A 21,462-nucleotide genomic window follows, 5' to 3' on the forward strand; every position below is an offset into this window, starting at 1 on the left:
CCACCAAACGTGGTGCCGCGCGCAAGTGACAAAAGCGTGCTTCTTTCTGCACAGTTCTGCTTGATCGTGTAGTAGTTTGAGAAGTGGATTGAGAAGAAAAAAGCACGCATTGGCACCATCCAAAATGTGCCGTCGAGCACAAGTGTGTTTGTGTTTGCAGTTCCCACTCTCCTACAACGCCTTGTGTCGCTGAGTGACCACGATCGAGTGGTGCCACTACGGGGGGATCTTGAAGCTTTTTGTCCCGAACTCCGAAACAGTCCGAATCTCAAACGATGGCGATGATGGCAATCGATCGCTTTCGGTGCCGTTTAGGTGATATGAGTTCATCGGTAAACGAGTGCTCACTTCCAGGTGGGTCGAGCATTTTATTCCTCTTTTAGAAAATGGTCCCTGCCGATCGCGCCCCGTACGTGACGGCTTTCGAATCGGTGGTGCTCGATCATTAGGCCAGCGGGCAAAGCGTCGTGTGGCATTTTGGGGTCGGGGTTGTTTTTATTTGGCATCCAATACACTTAGGTACGCGCCGTGAACAGCCCAAAGGGAGGCAAGTCTTTATGTGCAGCGGGCTTTTTTGTTGTTGTAGTGCTTAACAATTAGCACGCACCGCCAACTAGGGGGCCTGCGCCGTCGATGAGTTAAAGATCGCCACTTGAAGAGCGCCCCGAAGAAGTGGTGAAGAAAGTTGGGTCAAGCGGCGGTGGGAGGAATGTAAATGATTTAAAACTACTCGAAAACGATACGCACAGTCGGTATTGCTGCGGGATAAGTTGGCTGCCCTTTTTTGGGGTATTTGTGGTAATTGGTGGGATAGTGGATTCTTTGCATTTATTCATGAATGAAATCGCTAAAAACCTATAACAAGCAATTAACTAAGCTAGAAGGGAAACAATGTATACCATTGTGAACAGTTTCGTCATGCTTAATTGGCAAGACGCGTCACCACACTGGTGACAAACTGCTAGGAGATTTGATCGGTTCATCGATAAAAATCGATCCGCGCTCAATGATGAATGATGGTCTGTTCATGAGATCATTAAACAAAAACCTGTCCACTACCGAATACGTGCAACCGTCGAGTAAATGTAAAAGCCCACCATCGACGATTTGCAGTTACCTTGAGATGGTCTGCTTATCTTTTCGTAAGCTAACACACAAAAAGAAGTAAAAAACGCAGCAACGAATCATCACCGCCCAATGCCGATGCTCGCTCACTAAATCCTGCGGTGGGAAAAAAGCTCAATCGACAGTAATCGGGACGCGATTTAGGCAGCTCTCGCGCGACTCGCTGGATACCGATGTTTGTGCAGGCGGCAGGAGTGGAAGTGCTATGCTTCTGTTTGTTTTCTCGTTCCAGCCCCGCGGGGCCGCCTCGCGGGAAGACCTATACACACCAAACGCCAAAATCTAACACCGCGGACCGCGCTTCATAAAGCAAAGAAGTGTTTTGTTTGATGTTGGACGGAACAGCGCTCTTTAACAAACACTCACACAGACACACACACACAGATGCAGTCACAAATACAGGCTCAAATCACAGCGATGACGGTGCGCAGGAAGCAAACAGCCCAGTCAACCGAACTGAGGAGACAAAAATCGCGCCGAGGACGAACCGAAAAAGAGCAGGAAAAATAATACACAAACTAAACCGAGATGATCCCACCGCTACCATCTTTTGCCGGGGTATGCGGAACGGATTTCGGTGTTTTAACGTTTCGTGTCCTCCCTCCCCTCAAGCAACCATTTAGTCTTGGCTTCACGAGGGTCAAACGAATGACTCAAACGAATCTATCGGCAAGGCGGCGAACCCGGTGCTGCTGGGAAGTGCCTGTAACGTTTTCTCTCCTTCTTCTACATTTCTGTTGGAGGCAAATAAAATGTCCACCTTCGAAAGCGAGGTATCCAGTACCGCGCCAGTTGCCGGTCCAGGTAAAGGTATTTGAATATGCCTCCACCCGTCTCCCCTTTTTTGTGGCGTGTTTCGGTTCCATTTTTTTCCGCTGCGTTGTCGAAATTCCGGCGGTGCTTTTGGCGTACCCGTGCACGTTAATTAATAACGCCCAAGAGAGCGATCAAGCAGGACAATTCCGGAGGCGCATTTACGATTTAGCAAACCGGCGAACCATGTCGCGAAGGAGGATATGTATTTAAATGAGGCATCCTTGTGTCATCGGTCGGGCGGGCCTTCGTGCTTCATTCCTTGGGTGTTCGGGCCAAATGTGCCCCAGTGTCTGACGATTCGAAAAATGTGCTGATCGTGCATTCGCTTCGGTTCTGTCTAACGGTGGACCGAGATCAGATTGTGCATGATCTCGGGCCAAATTCCTGGATCCGTAATATCGTGAGAATGAATTGCCGTTGCTGTCGGGTTCGTTTCGGACGTAAATGTGAAGCAGACAAATGATGCCAAAACAAAAGGGCAAAACAGTGGAAAACTAATTCGGCTAAAATTTCCCCGCCGACCGTTTGATATGGCCCGACTCTGTCAAAACATTATCGTTAGTAATCAAAGGGAACATGCTTCGGGAATGGGGTTGGAAAGTGTACTGGTACTCTTTCCAATCGATCCTGATCGTTCGAATCCTGACACCGATTGTCCGCTCGATCAGGCGAACGTATCCAATTACGACATCAAAGCCCGGGCTCGCTATTATACAACGGCAACATGGGTTCGCACGATCAAAAGCATCCGATCGGTGACGCGCGGGCGTTGAAGTGGAAATGTCCAGCACACCGTTTCTTCGCTGGCATGATGCTTCCGCAGTACACCGCAAGGCGGCGCCACGGGCAGGATCGGTTGTAAAATCAACACGAACCAACCTACCGGGTCCTGTGAACGTTGCCCGGGGTGCCCGAAGTTGATCGGGGCTATGTTTTCAGAATAGAGCCGGCTCGCTTTGTGGCCGCTGACAGCGAGTCTCTCCAAAAACAATTACCGCACAAAGTTCCCGCAAAAAAAAGATACCCACTTTCCGCACGGCCCGCACCGAACTGTCTCTGCATTTTTGCCCCCTTCGAGCGTGGAGTCGGGTTACACAATGTTGGCCACAAGGAGAAAAGGAGGGACGGTACAGCAGCAACAAAAAAAAAGGAGCCAAGAGAGCGAGATATGGAAGTACAAATAACTTTCAGCGGACCCGCAGTGGACAATCAATTACAAACATGGATCTCCCCATTTATGCTTCAGCACTTTGGAGTTTACCCGACAGGGGGGGGACGCGTTGGTAAGATGATACCAACGGCGCGGACAGGACAAAGGCGGACGGACGCAGGGAGGCGCGCGTTTTGGGGTGTTTTATGATTTATGTGCCCACGGGAATGGGAAGCCGGGGCCGGGTGGGCTTTCTGGGCGAGTGCGTCGATCAACGTGAACCGACGACCGACCGACTGACCGAAAAGATAACAATGCTTCCCATTTTTTGTTTGCGTTTTGTTTTTCAGTCCGCTGGGTCGGCTCTTTCGGCTTTCCGGGTTGGTTTACGAGGGAGGTAGGACGCTAGGGACAGCCCTGGGGAAAGATGGGATGTGTTGAAATCGAAACTTTTCGAGTATCTCGACGCGACCGTCAAGCGCCTGTGTGTGTGTGGGACAACCTTTGAAGGTGTTGCGAAAAGTCACAACTTGAGGTGTTTTTTGTCCGTTGTTGTCTTGCTAGGTTCCTTGTGAACGTTTTAAGCCGGGAGCGCAAGCCGGAGTCGAGTCCTCCGAAGGTAGGCACGAAACTTAATATAGAGGTGCAACATGCTATTGACTAGACGACGTTCCGCCACATCCGACAGCGATCCGCCAACCGTCGCCTACCCGCGTGCTGTGTTTAGAAGACAACCGTTTTGTTCTTCGGCTCGGGTTGACGGTGGTGGCAAACAACAAATCGTTGCCTAAACGCAGAGCCGGAAAAACATACGGTTGTTCACTATGTTCGCTGTGTGTGTGTTGTTGGGCACGTCACATATCGTTACGATTTACATCATCCTTCGACAAGACAGGCGACAAGGGCCACGGTTCATGCATCTCCTCCATTGCCATCCCGCGCCTCCTTAGTTTCCTACTTTGCAGTGAAGCTCGCGATCTCACGCGCACGATCTAACAGGGCGCACAGTCAGTTGTTTCGGTTGTCTGTTCGGATCTGCATGTCGGTTTTGGGGTGGAACGAAGAGGGTGGCATCAAGGCAGGGGCGGCTTCATGCACGGCTTGATGGAAACGGTGACACACTAAGGGTGATGCCAGCACGCCAGCATTTCCCCCGCAGTCTTGGCGTTGGGACTGCGCGACATCGGGTGCGATCGCTGATCGTGTGGGGAGGAAGCGCACGATCGCTTCCTATTCAGCTGGAAGGTGCGCTCGGTCGCGAATGTGCGCGGGCCGAGATTTATTGCAGAATTAAAAGCGCTCAAACAATGTTCCGCTTGTTCAATTATGTATGATTAAGCGCTTATTTATTTATTATTAATTTTCCGCTTCGGGCTCTGCTTTCAGGCGATTTTCTTGGCGAGCTTTCTCGGGTGAACGAAGCGTCAGTCGAGGCATGTGAAGCAAATTGTCACGTGTTGCTCGTCGTGGCTCGTCGGGGTAGTAGGCATCGCACCGAACGAGGAGTGAGAATGGACGAGATCATCGTCACACCCGGTCGTTGCACATGTGTTTGTGTGAGAGTTCCCATATTTGTCTAAGATTGCGGAGGCAATGTTACCCACCCGCAAATCGGTCGACGGGCTCGTGTCCTGCAGTCCCGTGCACTCGTTCAGTAGCCGTGCATACGTGTGACATCCTTCCACCTGATGACAACTCGATAAAATGGTGAATTTATTTTACAATTGTCCTGCCGCTCAAAACTGCGGTGGCTCACCAATTGAAACGGGACCACCACCCGGGCCCCCGGGTGATGGCAAGTAGTCGGTACCGTTTCGCCACAGTAGGCAGCGGGTTATTGTTCTGCCCGCGATCGTACACCATAGGTAGGAAAGATTTATTGCGCGTTGCATAACAATGCTATCAATCAAACAATTTCCCACTAAGGAAGGCACGAAATTACGGTGGTTGTGTTTGAAGATCGATAGGCTTCTTGGGTAAGCCCAGGGAGGATGCAGCATTGAACAGCTTACGGTGTTGTTGTGCATGTGGAGTCGCACCGAAACCAAACTCGGCAATTCGAACCGCCTAAGCGTGCTAACTGCTGGTTAGCCGGAGTATTAGCGAGCGCTGGAGCGAGGGTTGGCCAGTGTTGCACAATTTTAATCAGGTGCTATGTAGGGCGTCTTTTTGGACTCGTTCAAAAGCTCCACGCTTTGCGCTGCCCCGTCATCGACCGCCTTCGACTGACCTCCCGTTTGCCAAAGTGGCGGTGTGGTAGCATCATTGTAGCATTATTTAAATTATTATGCAAAACACTTTTCCAGACCAGGGAGCACAAAGCTTTCTAACCCCATTTAGCTTCGTTTGCTTTGAGCCGGGCCAAGCTTACCTCGGGGGAACAAGCAGAGTTTTGGTGTTTGACGGTGACGGCTGTCAAAATTTCGAAGGACCAACCCAAAAAGCGCATAGCTTCGCATAGATGATTCAAGTGCCGTGCGTCGGGTTGGGGGTTGTGCAAATCGAACAAAACGTAAGGCAATTCACATCAAAATATCACATCCGCCTCACACCGAGGGGGTCTGGACCTTTGATGAACCCACTCAGGTCGAGAGTCTCGTCGAAAAATTGAGCCTGTGGTACGCCCTTCCGAGCGGTGGTCGGTATATGCTGTTCGGGAGCGAAACAGCTTCCTTGGTTGGTTTGTGGTTTTTTTTTGTGTGCTGCTGTTGTTGTTGATGTTGTTGCTTCATTTTTCGGCAACGCGGGTCAAACCCGATACAGGAAGGCAAGAGAGTACAGCAAGCGAGCGAGAGAGAGAGATGCGGTTTGCCGTTTACTTTGCTTTTGTTTTGTTTCGTTGTTTCGGTGCGGCTAACGCGAGAGCTTTTGTTTTTTTTTTGTTTATTTCACTCCAAAAAAAGGCAGCGTAGGCCTCGGGGCGCGTACGTATGCGCAGGTGTGGGAAAATGTTCCCCGGTGTAATTGGCCATCCCCGGCACCGACCACCCCCTTCCGCGAGGCTTCCGATGGCTCGGGGCTTCCCTTAACATGCTTTCCGCCACTTCCGCGGACGGCCACTTAGTGAGTGGAAGGAAAGAGTGAGAGTGTGTGGCAGACGAGTAGACGGGAAAAAACGGAGGGAGGGAGTGAGAGAGAGAGCGAGCAAAAAACCTTTTGCAGCGAAAAGATGGGTACCACGTTCGGTGAACCCGCTTAACCTTCGCGGTCTGGTGCGCAGGAGACGCATCATCATGCAGCATGCTGCATTGCCAAGTTGGGCCAGCAGGGCGGGGTGGTAGCATAACACACGCCGGCTCGCTCACACGCCCACCCGGTCGGAGCGCCTGCACCACACACTAAACGACCATTTGCCGGCTGGCGAAAATGGGTGAAACGCGGTGCGAAATGTCAATCACGGACCCGTTCGGGTCGTCCGCATCGGTCTGCTTTCCGACCTTGTTGTGCGGGCATGTGTTTCGCTGTGTGACGCTTTTCCCTCCACGGCTCCCTCTCACTTTCATTGGCCGCGGGAAGAAATGAAGGGGGAAGTGAGGGAGGCACAGGCCATAACTTGTTTCGGTCCCTGCCGGGTGACAATAATAGCTCATACGTCCCTCGCGTTCGCGTATGCTTCCAGGGCAGGGACTTCCCGGAATGATCAATGTTCTTTCCCAGCCAGTGTGTTTAAGGAGCGGAAGGTGGGCAAAGAAGTACCTTCAAAGTGTGACGTTTGGTTGCAAAATCTCACCCACCGCGTCCGGTTGTGCTGCGGCAAACGAGCCGATTCTACTGCAAAGGTGAGGAGTTTAACCATGGAGCAGTAAAGCGGGTGGTTATTGTCCTCTATTGCCGTACGGTTAATCTCGGCTGAACGGGGCCTCGGAACGAAATTGGCCCGAGATGGGAAGTCGTATCGGTGTATGATCACCACAATTGCCGTTCGCTGCATTTGCGGGCGTCGAAATCTTAAGGCTCTTCTTCTTCTGGTGGTGGTGGTGCAAAACCGGGGCGAACGAAACGGCTACATCGGGTGACATGAAGCATACATGATCGCCGAACACCCAACAAGCTGGCGGCGTTGTGTAGGCTGGCTGGTTGGCACAAATCGCGACAACCGCGTATGCAGAGCCGCGGGTTCGTCGCTTTTATTTATTGCTCATCCGTGTGCGCGTCCCTTCGGAAAAGGAAGGGTTATTGTTATTGTTGTGTTATTGATATTTCATTAGGTATTATTTATTGCCGCACTTGAGAGCATTTATTTCGTTTGACATTTTGTAGGGTACGGTTTGGGAGGGTTAGGGGGGATCGAGCAATTGGCAGTACACCTTCGCCTCGCAACGGGTTTGGCGGGAAGCGTTATCCTGTCCAATGTTTTGCCGTGTTTTGTGGGACGTAATCTTGCGACCCTGATCAGTCCACCAGTAGGGGTGCGCTTGCAGGCTCTTGGGCTATGATAATTTGAACGCTTTCAAGAAGCAAAACAAAAGCCTCGAACACGCGCATGTGAGGAAGAAACAAAACAAACCACATTCCGTTTAAGTGCTTGTTTAAGTGGCCTAATCGAATTATTGTTTCACACGGCTGGACGGACGTCGGCGGGGGTTGTGGGGTCATTTACAAAGGAGGAAAACTGCATCAATACAGCTTTCTCCTATTGCTGCCCTTTCATCTTCCCTCCCTTCTGTGCTATGTTGCTGCTGATGCTGCTGCTGCTGCTGTTCATCTTATTTGCGTTTCTCATTTCTTCCCCGAAAGCAGCTCATCATCAGGTGCATCGGAGAGGTTCCCTCTGCGGTTTCGGTTCCATCTAAGGCTGGCTTCTCGTTCGCTTTATTGACACATTTCCGCACAGTGCCGAACGATGACGTACCAGCCGCGCTCCGGGGCAGCGACGAATAATGCTCAAAACAAATGTTTAACCGATGTAAACAATGACAGTGGCGGCGCGGGTGAATAATGGTAAGTAAAAAAGACCCTGCCCCAAGCCCGGTCGGCTCGCCACCTCAAATGCAAAGCGGCGACGATCAGGCTCGATCGCTCGACTTTTCCCATACCGGGCCGGCCGGGGGATACGATCGCCGTCACCTTTACTCGCGCCGGTTGGTGCAGCAGCAGAAGCAGCGCCTCTCGTCGCCACTCGCGTCACCCCTGATGGGGTCCATTGCGGGGTGTTTGTAAGTTTGTTCGCTTGTTTGAGTTTCGACTTTTGTTTCAAAAATAAACGTCAATACGCTGCACACAAACCAAAACCATGGGTGGAAGGGAGAATGATGAGACTATATACTGTTTTTTTTTCCTTTCGGTCAAGATTTCACAGTCGCCCACACAATCTTGTTTCTCGCGGGGCGACTGATGGAATGTGTGAGAGAGTTAAAAAAACTAACAACGCGAAGGAATGGTGTGCAACCCATCGGTGTTGGTGACAACGGGGGTGAGTAGGGCAAGCTCCACCGGGTGAAGAATTTAGCGCAAATATTTAGTCGACTGTCAATCGTCCCGTATACTCCGATCGCGATACGAGAGATAGATATAATGAGATACATAGAGCAAACGGTACACTGTCGGTAGGTCTCAGTCCCACCGGGTCGCGGGAGAAGATCCAGATAGCCTTACCGGGGGCAACCCGTTCCATGGTTGTTCCTGCCTCTGCAGAACTCGCATCACCTTTTTGCAGTGCCATCTACCAGTACGTGCAGCTGCATGTATTGGGTCTACCATTTAGTGGAAGTTTGTTGTTTTTTTGTTCGTCGGTTTCGTTGTTTGTTAATTATTCCCGCATCGTCGTTGAAGTCGCTTGCGCGGACATCTCAATTTGGACGATAATATCGCGCCAAACCGAACGCTTAGCCTTTGCTTTGTCTGCGCTTTGGCTGAGGGCTTGGGCAAAAACAGCCACGATGGCCGCGAGTTTTTTTTTTCTCTCTTTATCATAATCATCCAATCTCTAAGCGCTTAAATGTTCTGTTCCGCGCAATAGCTTCCAGCGGGCAATAGCAAAATGGTCGACAGTACTGGCAAACAGCGCTGGGCCGATGGGAAAGCAAAATTTATAATGATATCTGGGTGGCACGAGACGGTCCAACAGTAAGCGTGGAAGAAGAGAAAAAGAGCAACCGGATGGGACGTTGCAGCTAGACGAAAATCGAGCAAACCAGGCACCGAAATAGACCATAAGGAAGGGAACCTTCTTCCGACACTGCGATAATTCGATCGCTTCCTCGCCTGAAATGGAATCTGTGGCAGAAATTATTGTTTGCAGTTTGCTGCCTGGGATTGGCCTCCACCACCATCACCGTTCGGGGTCGCCCGGAGGGGTCATCGGAGATCGGTCTCGTAACCGCCGGGGCCGTAGTACACGGCGAAAGTCGATCCATCGCACCGATAAACAGCGCCAAACTTCGCTTCTTCCGTGCAACGGAGCAGCTCAACATGGCCCAGGCCCACCAGGGACGGGAACAGACCAAACCAGACGGGGTGGTGTAATGGTGGACGCGACGAAGACGATGGTGCGATGTTTTTGTGGTCTTATAAATTGTTGAACCTTGTCTTATTATGTAAATGCTTCTTTATTCGCCAACGAGGGCAGCTATCGCTCGGAGAAGAGAGCACACAGTGAGCAAACAACCAAACAAAAAAACAAAAAAAAAAAAACAAAAACAAAGTCTACAGCATCTCACGGTCAATCTGTAGAATCGCACCGAAACCGATGGGCATTGTCGGGGAGTCAGTAGTAGAGGCGTTTGGAGCCTTTACGCGGAAGAAAGAAAACACGCAGGAGGCTACTCGAAGTAGGTTAGATTAGAGTTCCGCTGCTCTTCCGTACGCCGTACGAATTGTTTGCTCGATAACGTCTGCCCGGGTTAGTCGTGCCAGCCAGAGTTGGCCGGGCGGCTGCCGGATGACACGTCGCGTGATTTCCGAAACGGTTCGCAGTCTAGCCCTGGCTAGATGGTCCTGTGGCGTAGTTTGATGTTTCCTGCAGTCGAAGGTCGGATGAGCGTTTTCCAATCAACCTCTGGTTGTCTTGTAGCAGCTATTCCGAGAGTCTTCAAAACCCTACGCCTGGGTATCGTTGGAATTACACCACATCCTCCCAATGTTTTCGCTGTTTGAACGTTTAAACTTTTAATTTTGGCCAACAACATTCAACCATCGATCGATTGATATGCTCGGGTACGCTGCTGTAGTTGGCTGTCGCTGCTGCAGCAGATGAGGTTGTAGATCTGAGCGAGTCCCCGTCTCCATCTAGGACGCAGAACACGATTCTCATTTTCCAGGACATGTAGCGTAGTGCCCGATCAACTTTGACCCGGAGCACTCTTCGCGGACGAAACAAGCTGCAGAATTCGCCCTCCAAGCGTGCGATTAGTTGAGGATCCTAGGCAGCAAATTTATAGCTCACCATTCTCGGTTAGGCCACTCGGCCACGAAACCGTACTGTGGAAAGTCGATCGTCCCGTCGATCGTGGTGTGAAAAATAAACCCTACCGGTTCCTAAATCGTAGCGAAACGATTTGTAACAACCCTGCGGGGCTGCGTGAGGCTGTGGTAGGTGAACGCACAACGGCGGATTCAAATAATAACAAAACAACACCGAACAGAAGCCAGCGTGTTTGTTTCGGCCAAGGGAAGCCGTGACGAGGCTTACGAGGGGTGGTTTCTAACAAGAACAACATTATACGTATAGAATCTTAATTAATTGAACAATTTAAATAGCCACAGGAGACGCGCGAGTGCTACCGGATTGACCGTGGAGTATGGTTGCAACATAACCGTTTTACCATTCCGAACGCGGGAAGCATCGCGCGGGGCCAAACGTGCGGGGTTTCAGTATTGATCCTCCTTTTCCTGGTATGTTGTTGGATCGTACAAAGTCGTTTGAGAAGGTTTCACCGAGCGGGGTGGAGCAACACCGTGTTCCCAGCTTACGAATGGTAACGTCGTTTTAATTGAATTCGAAAACATGGCAATCCCGGGCGGACGGAACCTTCTCTTCCCTTTAGCGCTTCGTCCGATCTTGAACCCATTATTCATTTGTCCGCGTGAATCTTTGCTGCCCTCGCTGCCCGCAAATGCGAATCGGACGCCCTGTTAGGATTGGGCGGCATTTGCCATTTCGATTTCGCGGCGAGACACCAGCACCGGGAATCGGTTTGTGCTCGTTGGGTACCGCGCATGTTTTTGCGGTGTGTCGCCACGTTAGCTATTTTGCGGTACGGGTTCGCTGTGTTTCTTTTCCGTGCTGGAAGTGCAGGAGGAAAACAGACAAAAAAAAAAAAAACAAACGGCCCCCAACACGAAATCGGCACGGTTAGCTTCCGTCCATCTGCTCGCTGCAATCGCAGCTTGTTGCCCGATCGAACGAACATACGGAAAGCCGGTCCAACCCTCGGCCCCCGGAAAGTGCGCGCCGTGCTGCACACACGCGGAACTCAATTAAAATCACGCAATTAATTAAAAGAAACACCAAATAGGCAATCTTGTAACAGAATCTGTTACCACGGGAGGAACGGTACGTTCGGGTAAATGTATTTCGGCGTACGAGTGTGGTGTATCGTGTTTTCGTGAAACGGTTGATTTTCCGGCCCCTTTAAACGCGATCGGCAGCTAGTGGTGTGGAGGAATGGCCAAAGCAATGGCCTGGGGAGTTAATTATTTTATCTGTTTTCCCATTTAACACTTTGGGTGACTTATTGGCTGGGGCTAGCAGTCGAATGGCGCGGTTTGGTGCAGTTCGACCAAGGATGTGTGCATCTTCGTGCAGGTGAAGTGTGCATCCAGGGTCAGCGAGAGGTGCTCACGAGAAGAGGCGTTAGAACGATCGTTCGATAGCGTAATGAGCTTCTGCTTACTTTAGAATCATAGAATCGAATTTTGCTCGAAATAAAAGCACATTAGTGAATAATTCACAATAAATAGATGGTGTAGAAAAGCAACTCAACGACGAAAGCAACACAATCCATAGTTTATGGAATGGCATTATATCTATTCTGAAAGCCTCTGTTCGCCATGTCCAGATACGACGTACTTTCGAGCCCTAGTCATCACTTCGTCAACCGCGAAGGACGATGGAAATCCCAAGGCTGGAATTTCATGGCTGCTCTAAGTCTGTTTCGTGTCGTCCCCAGATCCAGATCGCCAGATCGCCAGTGCGCATCATCAGCCGGAGAGTCGGAGTCGGTGATAAATGATGCTCCCTCGCGAGTGATCGTTTCGAGGCAAAACAGGCCAAACAACAAACCCTAACATTGGGTGAAATGCTGGAACCTGCGAATGCTTGCCAGATCGATTGATAGCCTGTGCTGAGCATAAGACACCGCGAGCGCCGATCGGTCGATCGGGGTAAGGTCGGGGTGAGCAAATGTTCCGTCGCTGTTCGCTGGAAATGAAGCCACGAAACTGTGCTTAGACCCCGTTCGTGACCCCGTAGTGAATCTGCCGAGCAGGCACGCAGGGCACGGATTTGCATTCCGTGCTGTTTGGCTGGCTGCTGGAACGTATGTGTTCGTGAGCCGCTTCTAAGATTCTTGGGCTTTCCATCGTGCAAGAGAGCGAGATGCAGCGCGCCCTTGTAACAATTTTAATTGTCCTTTCTTTAGAATTCCGTTCCGTCTTCCGGAATGTGATGCACCAGGGGTGTTCGAGGTGTTATGATTTGCATAGAACATGTCACTGCATTCACCTGAGTGTGATGATTCAGTTACGTGCAGCAGCGGGAGCTACACGGCAGCCCAACAATTCTAACTGCTCAAGCTGATACTGAGAACGGCTCATTAAAATGTGTTTGTTGTTCTTCCCTACACCGTAGCGCTACTGTCGAAATGGATTCCCGAAGTCTTTCGAAATAACACGCTTTGTTACAAGAAGCTGGGAAATGTTTCTTTCGAGCTCACGATTCTAATAGCTCAAGATCTTTCTCACCCTTTCACCCCAACCTGAATGCTCAGGAATAGAAAAAAAAATCCATGCGCGTCAGGCGTGTCCCATCGTCAATCGAGCCCAAAGTACGCTCGCCATCAGCGTCCCCGATACGCGTGAATCTGCGTACCATGGTGTGAGGGGGTGGAGGAGGACTTGAGCAATCGAGCGCGTATTCGTTAGGGTCATTATCGTTTTGTTTGATGCTGCTTCGCTTTGATTATTCTCTCCCATCGAACTGCTCGCTCATTCCATTCTAGGTTCGCTTCGACTGCAGCGCGGAATCGGAGGGCGACGGAACGTAGGGCAAAGCACGGATGGCTTAGACACTTTGCGCACTTTGGACTAAAAGAACCTGTTTTTTGTTATCCTCTTCCTTTCGTGTTGTACGTGTGTGCGTGCGCGGAGATTTGGGATTCGATGCCGGTGTGCCCTTCGCAGCATCGAAGCGTTCCGTCCTGTTCAGTTGAAAAGACCGCGGGAATGAATGAACGAGACGATGTAGCTGGTCAATAGGCTACAACTTTGCTGAGCAGTCTACGCAAGTCTACGCCTGTGTTGCTCCGTCTCGTTCTAATAGATTTGATTATTTCGACGTAATTTACTATTAATTTTCAATTAGTTACTAGTAAATTTTCGGAGCGTCGAAAAGTTCCAATTTTCTCACTTCCTTCCTCGCCGGTGTGGAGGAAGACCTTCAACATCATTATGACGGCTGCATCGGTATGTGTGCGGCTTATTTTTTTTTTGTTATTGTTGGAGAGCTTTTGACGGTAAACCCAAATTTCGTTGAATGCGCGGCAAGCAGCTTAGCACCTATGGATTTTGGCTTGGCTTCCTTCTGTTAAGAGGCATCAGCCATGCCGGGGTATGCATGTGTATGTAGTAACTTAGAGGAGTATTTGGCCCACATCCACCATGCACAGCACACACAGACATAGAGACATTGGCGTGAGCGAAGGTACACAACACAATTCCAGTTCATCAATTCTGTACAGTAGATTATGCTTCATTATCAGCTTTGTTTTATGGGCGTGCAGTGAATTTGGTTCGTCCGTGAGTTTGGCCGAGGATCGATCTGGCGCACAATCGATCGGCCGCGGTTCTATTCAGTTCCGTCACGCTCCCGGTGCCGCCCAGAAATGGCGATATCACACCGAAAATGGGGTTAAACATTTCATCACGCTTCATTAGAACTGATCGATCCGGTCCGGCGAAATGGCCCGGTGCCCGGAAAGAAAGCGCAAAGAAAGGCAAATGCGCAAGAGGTAGCAGGCGTGGGGAGTGGAGAGCAAAGAATCTAGTCTTTTGGTTTTGGATTCGGTCTCCGCTTTGCTACTCGGTTCGCCAAATTGGTACACAGCAACGTTGCTTCTGATGGGATAATTATGCTTCATTCGTGCTGCGTCTCCCAATGCATCGTAAAACGCATCCACTGTGCTATGTCTGTGGCGAACGTTCGATCGATGGAACGATCTATGATGTATAGTTTGTAACTTAATCTATCCCTTTCTTTGTTTCTCGCTTTGCTGGCGGTTGCGCTTGGCAACTGGTGGTTGTTGTGGGGCAACAGACGACGAACCCGCCAGGTCGAAACAGAGAAGGAACTAGCAGAAGAAGGGACAGGAAGAAATCATGTACGCTGGCCACCGCCGTACAAGATACCAATTATTTTTCAATAAAAATTGATGATAAATTTCTAGATCCATAGCTAAGGTACAATGTCCATGGTTCGCTTGTTTTGCGTCTCTTTACAGCAAAAAAAAAACACAGAAACAAGCCAATGATCACGGAGCCTAAGGGATGACTATTCACCTGAAGAAAGAAAAAAAAATCTCCAAGGCTCACGCGTCTCGGTGTCTTCTCACGGCCAACTGTCGCGCACATTCGCGTTATGGGCCAGGTTTTTTTTTGTGTGTGGTTGCTGCTCTGTTGTGTTCATTCCTGTTTTGTTACTTGTGTAGATATTTCTTTGCCTCGATCGCGAAAGATTTATTTACGTTTTTTCGCTTCTCTTAACCCTCATCATTCATCATAAGTCTTTTCGCGGTGCACCTCACCGGACCCGTTGCGCCCGTGCGGAAGATGCGGAGCATAATGAATATGCGGCCTCTGGAGGGCTTACACCAGGTGCTTTCGCTTCCACCCTATGGTTAATAACTGTGCGACAATGGTTAAAGCCATAAGGGCGATAAGGAATGTTTCTTCACGAACCGCCCGAAATGGCTTTGGATTTGGATAGAAATTTGTCAGCAAAAGCAAACCCCAATCACACCGTAAACACATGTACTTTACACTTTGCTTACATTCACGACGTCAACATCATCACCAACTTCCAAGTTCTGCAAGTGAATTGAATAAAGTTAATAAGCTGGTTTCCTCTCTTTGGCGGAAGCGCCATTATTCGGAAAAACGAAATAAATAATCAACTCCATTTGCATACATTTAAAGTACGCGCACTGGCGGGTTGTTTGTGCTGCCTTTGGTTTGTGTTCGATTTTTCATCACCCACCGCCAACGTCTGCCAGTGATCGGTAGAGCTGGGCTGATAATTAGACCCATCTATCTCGCAACCTGTTGCTCCTGTGGGGATGCTGCCTGTTGGCGGCTGCTGATGAACCCTTCGCCCCCTTTGCGGTTGCAATTTTGTAGCCATTCGCCAGTGTGTGAGGAAAAGTGCAAAAGTAACACGTATAGCCATTAAGCCGTCCCGACCAGCAAGCTGGCCGTGGGGTAAGCCAAGAACCATCGGCAATCATGTTGCGGCGAGCTGTTGCCAAAGGGCTGGTGAAGGTGTGAAGGTGTGCCGTTGAATAAAAACAAAATAAAAACGGATCCCATTCGAGGCAAAAGGCAGCTAATAATAAGTAATGATATGTTTATATTTGTACTCTCTGTACGTTTTCAACCGCGGAGTTCGTTTGGGTGGAGTTTTACGCGGGGCTCGCGGGGAGGCTAAATCCAGTTCCTTTTCGCGCTCGTGATTGTAGCTTTGAAAAGTTGCAAAGAAAACGCTAACCCGGTTGCAAATCGGAAGGTCTTGTGAGACGGAAGCCTTCGTGTTGGTAGCAAGGATGCGGAAAGACAGCAACATTTTTCTCGCGTTCGCCTTGCATGATCCCGGCTGCGATCAATTATTACCGAAAAGCAAACGGTGGAGCGAGGAGGACCGGCAACCGGCCTCGCTTCCTTGTAACCGTTGGGAAGCATTGGCAGCCGTTCGAAGGCTTTGTTGTGCTGAATTTCCCAAAGCTCCCAGGTTGCAGCATACACTTGCTTCAACCAACTAGTACGGTTCGCAGCCATGGGCAGATGGCGAGGTGCAGATAATTCAATTAATTCTATATTCGCAATATATTTTGCTGTCGCTCGTGCAGCAAACGCGTTGCGCGTGACATGGCAACTGGGGAAAGAAACGCGTCGCAGCCACACTCTATGTTTCTATTATTTTGCCATATCGATTGTCAATGGCTTTAGCTATGAGGCTGGGTGCGCGATCGAGCGCTCGAAATGCTACAGGGAGCGATGACTTTACCTTGCAGCTACTGCTGGCGGAAAGAAGTTGTGAAGAAAAAAAAGGGGGTTGAACGTAAAGGGTTACTCGACGGTTGATGTTTCATTTGTCCGCGGGATTGCTTACATGTGGTACAACATTAAACCAGTGTTGAAGTAAGAGGGATCGCAAAGGTCTTCAGCAAAGGCAAAAAGTGGCCGAAGAAGGTGCTCGAGACAGTAACACGAAAAAAATCGAACGACAGTACCGAGCACCGAGTCGTCTTAATATTAATGAATGCAGCGCCCGGACGCTCATATCGCTACTGTCTTATCTTTAATGTATTTATTATTATGCTACCGAACGGAGGGACACATCGGGGTTGGTACGTAGGAGGGGAGGTTTTAAAAAATGCGCCCGGCTTTCCGCGATCGCGCTGGGGCTCTTCCGCGCTGGCGAACCGCGCTAGCTTCAGTGCGAACCGATGCAAACGCGGCACGAAGGATCACAATCGAACAGGGATCTCGCATGTGAGGCAGGAGACAGTGTCACGCGATGCGAGTGAGCGAAAGGATTCCGTTGCACGAATCGCAACGGGTCGCGAGCGCGCGCGCCCTCGCAACCGGTACCGTTCGCGGGTTTGCTTCTGGCGTGAATAATTAAGCGTTCATTTCGCGGCTCGCCAACGATCGCCGCGCGGGGCTGGTGAAAACCTTCCCTAAAACCGAAAGTAATTGCCACCACTAGCTCGAGACACCTACGTGCGGGCGGCCGGCGTGTTGTAAACGGGGAACATTATGAACATGATTAAACAACCGTTTGGAGTGTTGTTTTGTTGCTGTTCGCCGTTGTCGGCCTACACATCGCCGTGACCGAGTTGGTCGAAATGAGGGACGAAAGGATGGCGCAATGCTCGCGGGGTTTGAAACGCGGTGCGAAAGTAATCGCGATCGCGCTCCTCGCGAATGGACGCAATTCGCACGAAACGGTTTGCAGAAGGACTGTGATTCCCCCGTGCAGCCCCTTTTGCAGCGATGGGAATGAACTGCAAACACGAAAACTGTGGCATGTGGATTGCACCAGCGTTTTGTTGTGTTTTTGCTCTTTTAGTTTCCCCCGTCAGCCTCCGAAGTGCTCACAAGGACTAGGACAGCCGCTAGATGAGAACGGTTCGTATAACCGTTCCAGGGCACCGTCATTTCAGCGCGGCGGAGAGTCCTTTTTTGGCGATAGTTAGCCCTGTTGCACATCAAGATAGTGCGTACTCACCACTAGCACTGGTAGAAAAGTGTGATCGATTTGATTGTGCCCGCTCCGGACTCGGGAGGTGGCGAAAAGTTCCACCAGCGGCGGTGACAGATTTATGGATCCAGAAGAAAATTGATACCGCGTGCCGTGAGAAGCGGTGTGAAAGTTATCAAACAGCTCTCCACTGTGTGGGCCGTTGTGTATCGCTAAATAGTTAGTAGATGCAGGACCTTAAGTGACGTGCCAGATTTGATCGTCAGCAAACCCGCGGCAAGGGTCTGATCCAAAACGGTGACTCGAGTTGGTGACTCCCTCTCTCTCTCTCTTTTTCTTTCTCTTTGTATGCTTTGGATTCGATTATCGATCTTGCGCTTGACAGTAGCTCGATCGAGCGAAGTATTCGCACGCCATAGTGACGGCGAGCAGTTCCTCGCGCTCTAGCCCACTTAGTGGAGGAGGAATGCGAAATAGTGGGGCAGCTTGTCCATCCCGCGTGACGCATTCCGGTGCGTCACCCTACCAGAAAACACGCGATTCTCGTACGTTAGATGGTTCAAATTTCAATTCATTAAATTAATTAATTATGACGTAAAAGGTAAGCTAACAGCGAACCCTCGGACCATGGATGTACGGCCGGCGGGCAGAGCTGGGCCAGCGAGACCACCGGGCTAGTTACCGAGCAGCCCAAGTAGCCTCGCTTCCATTCCATCAGCCCCCATATCTGAGAGTAGTGCGATCCGGTGCGATAATTATGAAATGGGAATCTGGATCGGATGGCCATCGGGAACACTCGTACGAGTCTCCCGGCTGCAGAAAAGTCTACATTGGTCCCCTCTATGGGATCTCCACTGATAGTGATCTAGTGAAAAGCTCGTCGACTACGAGCCGCCTACCTTCCCATCCCTGCAGTGGCGTGGTCGTTCGGGTCGGTGGGCTTTTGTGTTGTCAGTTTTGTGTGTGCGCGCGCGCGATAATCACGTTGATGGTTGCCGCCGGGCGGGTTTTGCGCTCATTTGGCAGCGAGTGCGGTTTACGCTGCCGGGGATGGACACGGGCTAAATTAAGTCTGTCCCAGTCGGGCTGGGGGTTGACAGCTCGCCGTCAATTAGGGACTGAGTCGGGTGAGCAAGTGCGGCTTAATTGATTATGGCAAAAAAGAGTGAGGGACATGAAGGAGTGTTTTTTTTCTCGTCTCTCTCCGGAAAACTGCAACTGCAACGAATTCTGCCGCAGTGCTCTGGCGATGGCGCTTGGGTAAGTGTGTATATATGGATATGGTCAGTTTTCTACGTTTCTGGCATGAGAGCCGGTGGGACAGACTTTAAACACCATCAAAACCCTCGATTGCATGCGGTCGAAAATGAGTTCCAAAATGGAACGATCACTTCCCTTTACTGCCAAAGGCGCTAAGGTGTAATAGCATAATTGCATCGATTTTCCGGTGCTTTAACCGGTAGATGAGAGAGGGAGAAAGGGAGAAAAAAGCAAGGGAGACTTATTTTAAAGCAGGAATGGGAAGCTGTACCCACCGTCGCGATAATCAACGGGGGGGTAGTTGGCTCTAGCATTCTTTTCGACTGCGGGTAGTAAACTCCCGCTCCCGTTCTTGTGCAGTCCCTTCCCGGAGTGGCCACAAAGCGGATGCAATTGCTTCGACAATTCTATTGTTTCATCGGGCTAGGATAAATTAGCCAACCGTGCGGCGGAACGTGAACGTGTTGTTCAGTTTTTCTCTCAGCATTTATTTACACGTGCGTACGTGTGTGTTTAAAGCAAGCTGTGCTACCGTGTACGACGTGTTTTATTAGCCAGCAACAAGACGAACCATCTTCCACCTAGCCACTGGAGGGTGTGTGTACTTGCTGCTACTTATTTAGCGCGCTACAGTCGCCCACCGTTGGCACCCACCTATTTGTACCGTGTAAAATATTTACTGCAGCTCTATTGCATGTAATTTATGTTTCTGTGCCACCCGCTACCGAGCAGGTACGTTCCTTTCCTTCGCCACCCAAGTCTCTTGCGCGGTGAGTGAGAAAAGGGCTAGGGACCGTGGGTTTACAGCTTGGCGCGTTTTGCTCGCAGTGCATGAGTAAAGAAATCGCGGCATTTTCAATATTCACACTGAAACCGAAATCCTGCTACACAATACACTCACACAGGAAAAAAAGAACAAACCCACGGGATAGGATCGATCGCGACGATCATTTGTTTGCCGTTTCGACAATTTACAACCCCTTCCGTGAACCGTTCGATTCATGAGGATTCTGCTCTGTGCATGATGGTGGTGATCATCCGCGCTTTTCTCGCATGCCAACAGACAAAGGAGACTGCACAATCGATTGTGCAGTGGCCGGGGTGGGTAATTTCGAAAGATTCGACGAGAGCCGAGGACACCGGGACACGATCAAAAGACCGGTACAGCGCCGATGGTAACGAATGGCAGTTGCGGCATAAGAACTACGGACCGCATGCGCGCGCGCGCTCGTTTTCTGCTCGTCGTGTAAGTAGGATGTAGTATTTGTTTTTAAACTGTGCGAATTTAGATCGAAAAATGTAAATATGCAAAGCGGGCATCCCCCGCGTACGGTGCACACAACGATTGTATGTGTGTGTATATGTTAGTATGTTTGTTTGTTTGTACATTTAGCAACGCTGTTGCCAACAAGCAACAGCAAAGGGGTTGATGATTGAGAACGGGTGAAACAAATCGTTGCTCGCTTGTAATAAAATAGAAGAAAGAGCTAATTAGGAGGGGTACCGGGGGCGTTTGAGGCATAATGCTTACAAGCCGTTCCGCGTGTTCGTTTGAGAAAACAGCGTCCCTCCGTCCGACCGCCTTCGCCCGGCTTCTTCTCGGCGGATTTAAACAATTCACGGTGTGATCACGACCAAGCTTTTTGTTTTCCGTGCCCTCGTTTTTTTGAAGCCCCCCCCCCCTCCCCCCGGGCCAACAGGGAGCTGACAACTGACCGGCCCATTCGACGGGCTTCTCGAGCTAGGATTCGTTCCCCGGGACGATCGGACGCGTCCATTGGCTGCGCAGGCAGCTCACGCGGACCGCCTGACACGATCGCCATTTCGCCGGAGCCTACTTTGTTCTACTTAGGATCTGCACGCGGCGTCTCGCCGATCGTGTGTCCCGATAGGAGCATGGTTCGGTATTGGCTATTTTTCGCCCAGGGAGCCCAATGTGCAGTGCGAGCATGACCGATGATTGGTTCGAGTGTTTTGGGGAGGCTCTGTTTCGGTTTTCGGACCTACCCTTCTGCTTCGCTGCCAGTGCATTCTTTCGACTTTGGGAGTGGTGGTACGTTTTGCCCACTGTACGGTACAACTTCGTCGACTGCGAAGGGCCGTGCCCGATGTTTGCAAACGATGGAATCGAGCAGAGACGACGCAGTGAGGAGGCGGACTTTACTAGCAACTATTCGAACTAATCAAACGAAACATTTTGCAATCGAAACGTGATCTAAATCGATTTACTGGAATGCATTCGGTATGTTCCGGGAGGGAAAGGCATGTTGCCGTTTAATCACATACAGAAAAAATGGAGCTAAAACCTTTACAACGAAATACGGTTACAAATACAAATTCAGAGTCAATAAAACAAACAGGATGGTACTTACTCGCACTCGCCCGGCTGGTCACATTTGCCGTGTATTTGGTCACATCCCGGCTTGCAGATTGCTGAAAGGTGGCATAATCGGTAAAGAAAATGTAAGTCTCGAGC

At 50.3% G+C, this 21,462-nt stretch overlaps 1 protein-coding gene across 1 annotated transcript in view; it reads right to left on the reverse strand.

Moving 5' to 3' along the window:
* The window catches only part of LOC121587901 (protein serrate), a 102,952-nt gene that overhangs the window by 30,339 nt on the left and 51,151 nt on the right, over positions 1–21,462 (reverse strand). The window contains exon 7 of the mRNA XM_041905217.1: positions 21,359–21,419. Coding sequence (XP_041761151.1) covers positions 21,359–21,419 — 61 coding nt within the window. The remainder of the gene's footprint in view (positions 1–21,358; positions 21,420–21,462) is intronic.

Source organism: Anopheles merus, chromosome 2R, assembly GCF_017562075.2.
Source record: "Anopheles merus strain MAF chromosome 2R, AmerM5.1, whole genome shotgun sequence".
Lineage (NCBI taxonomy): Eukaryota > Metazoa > Arthropoda > Insecta > Diptera > Culicidae > Anopheles > Anopheles merus.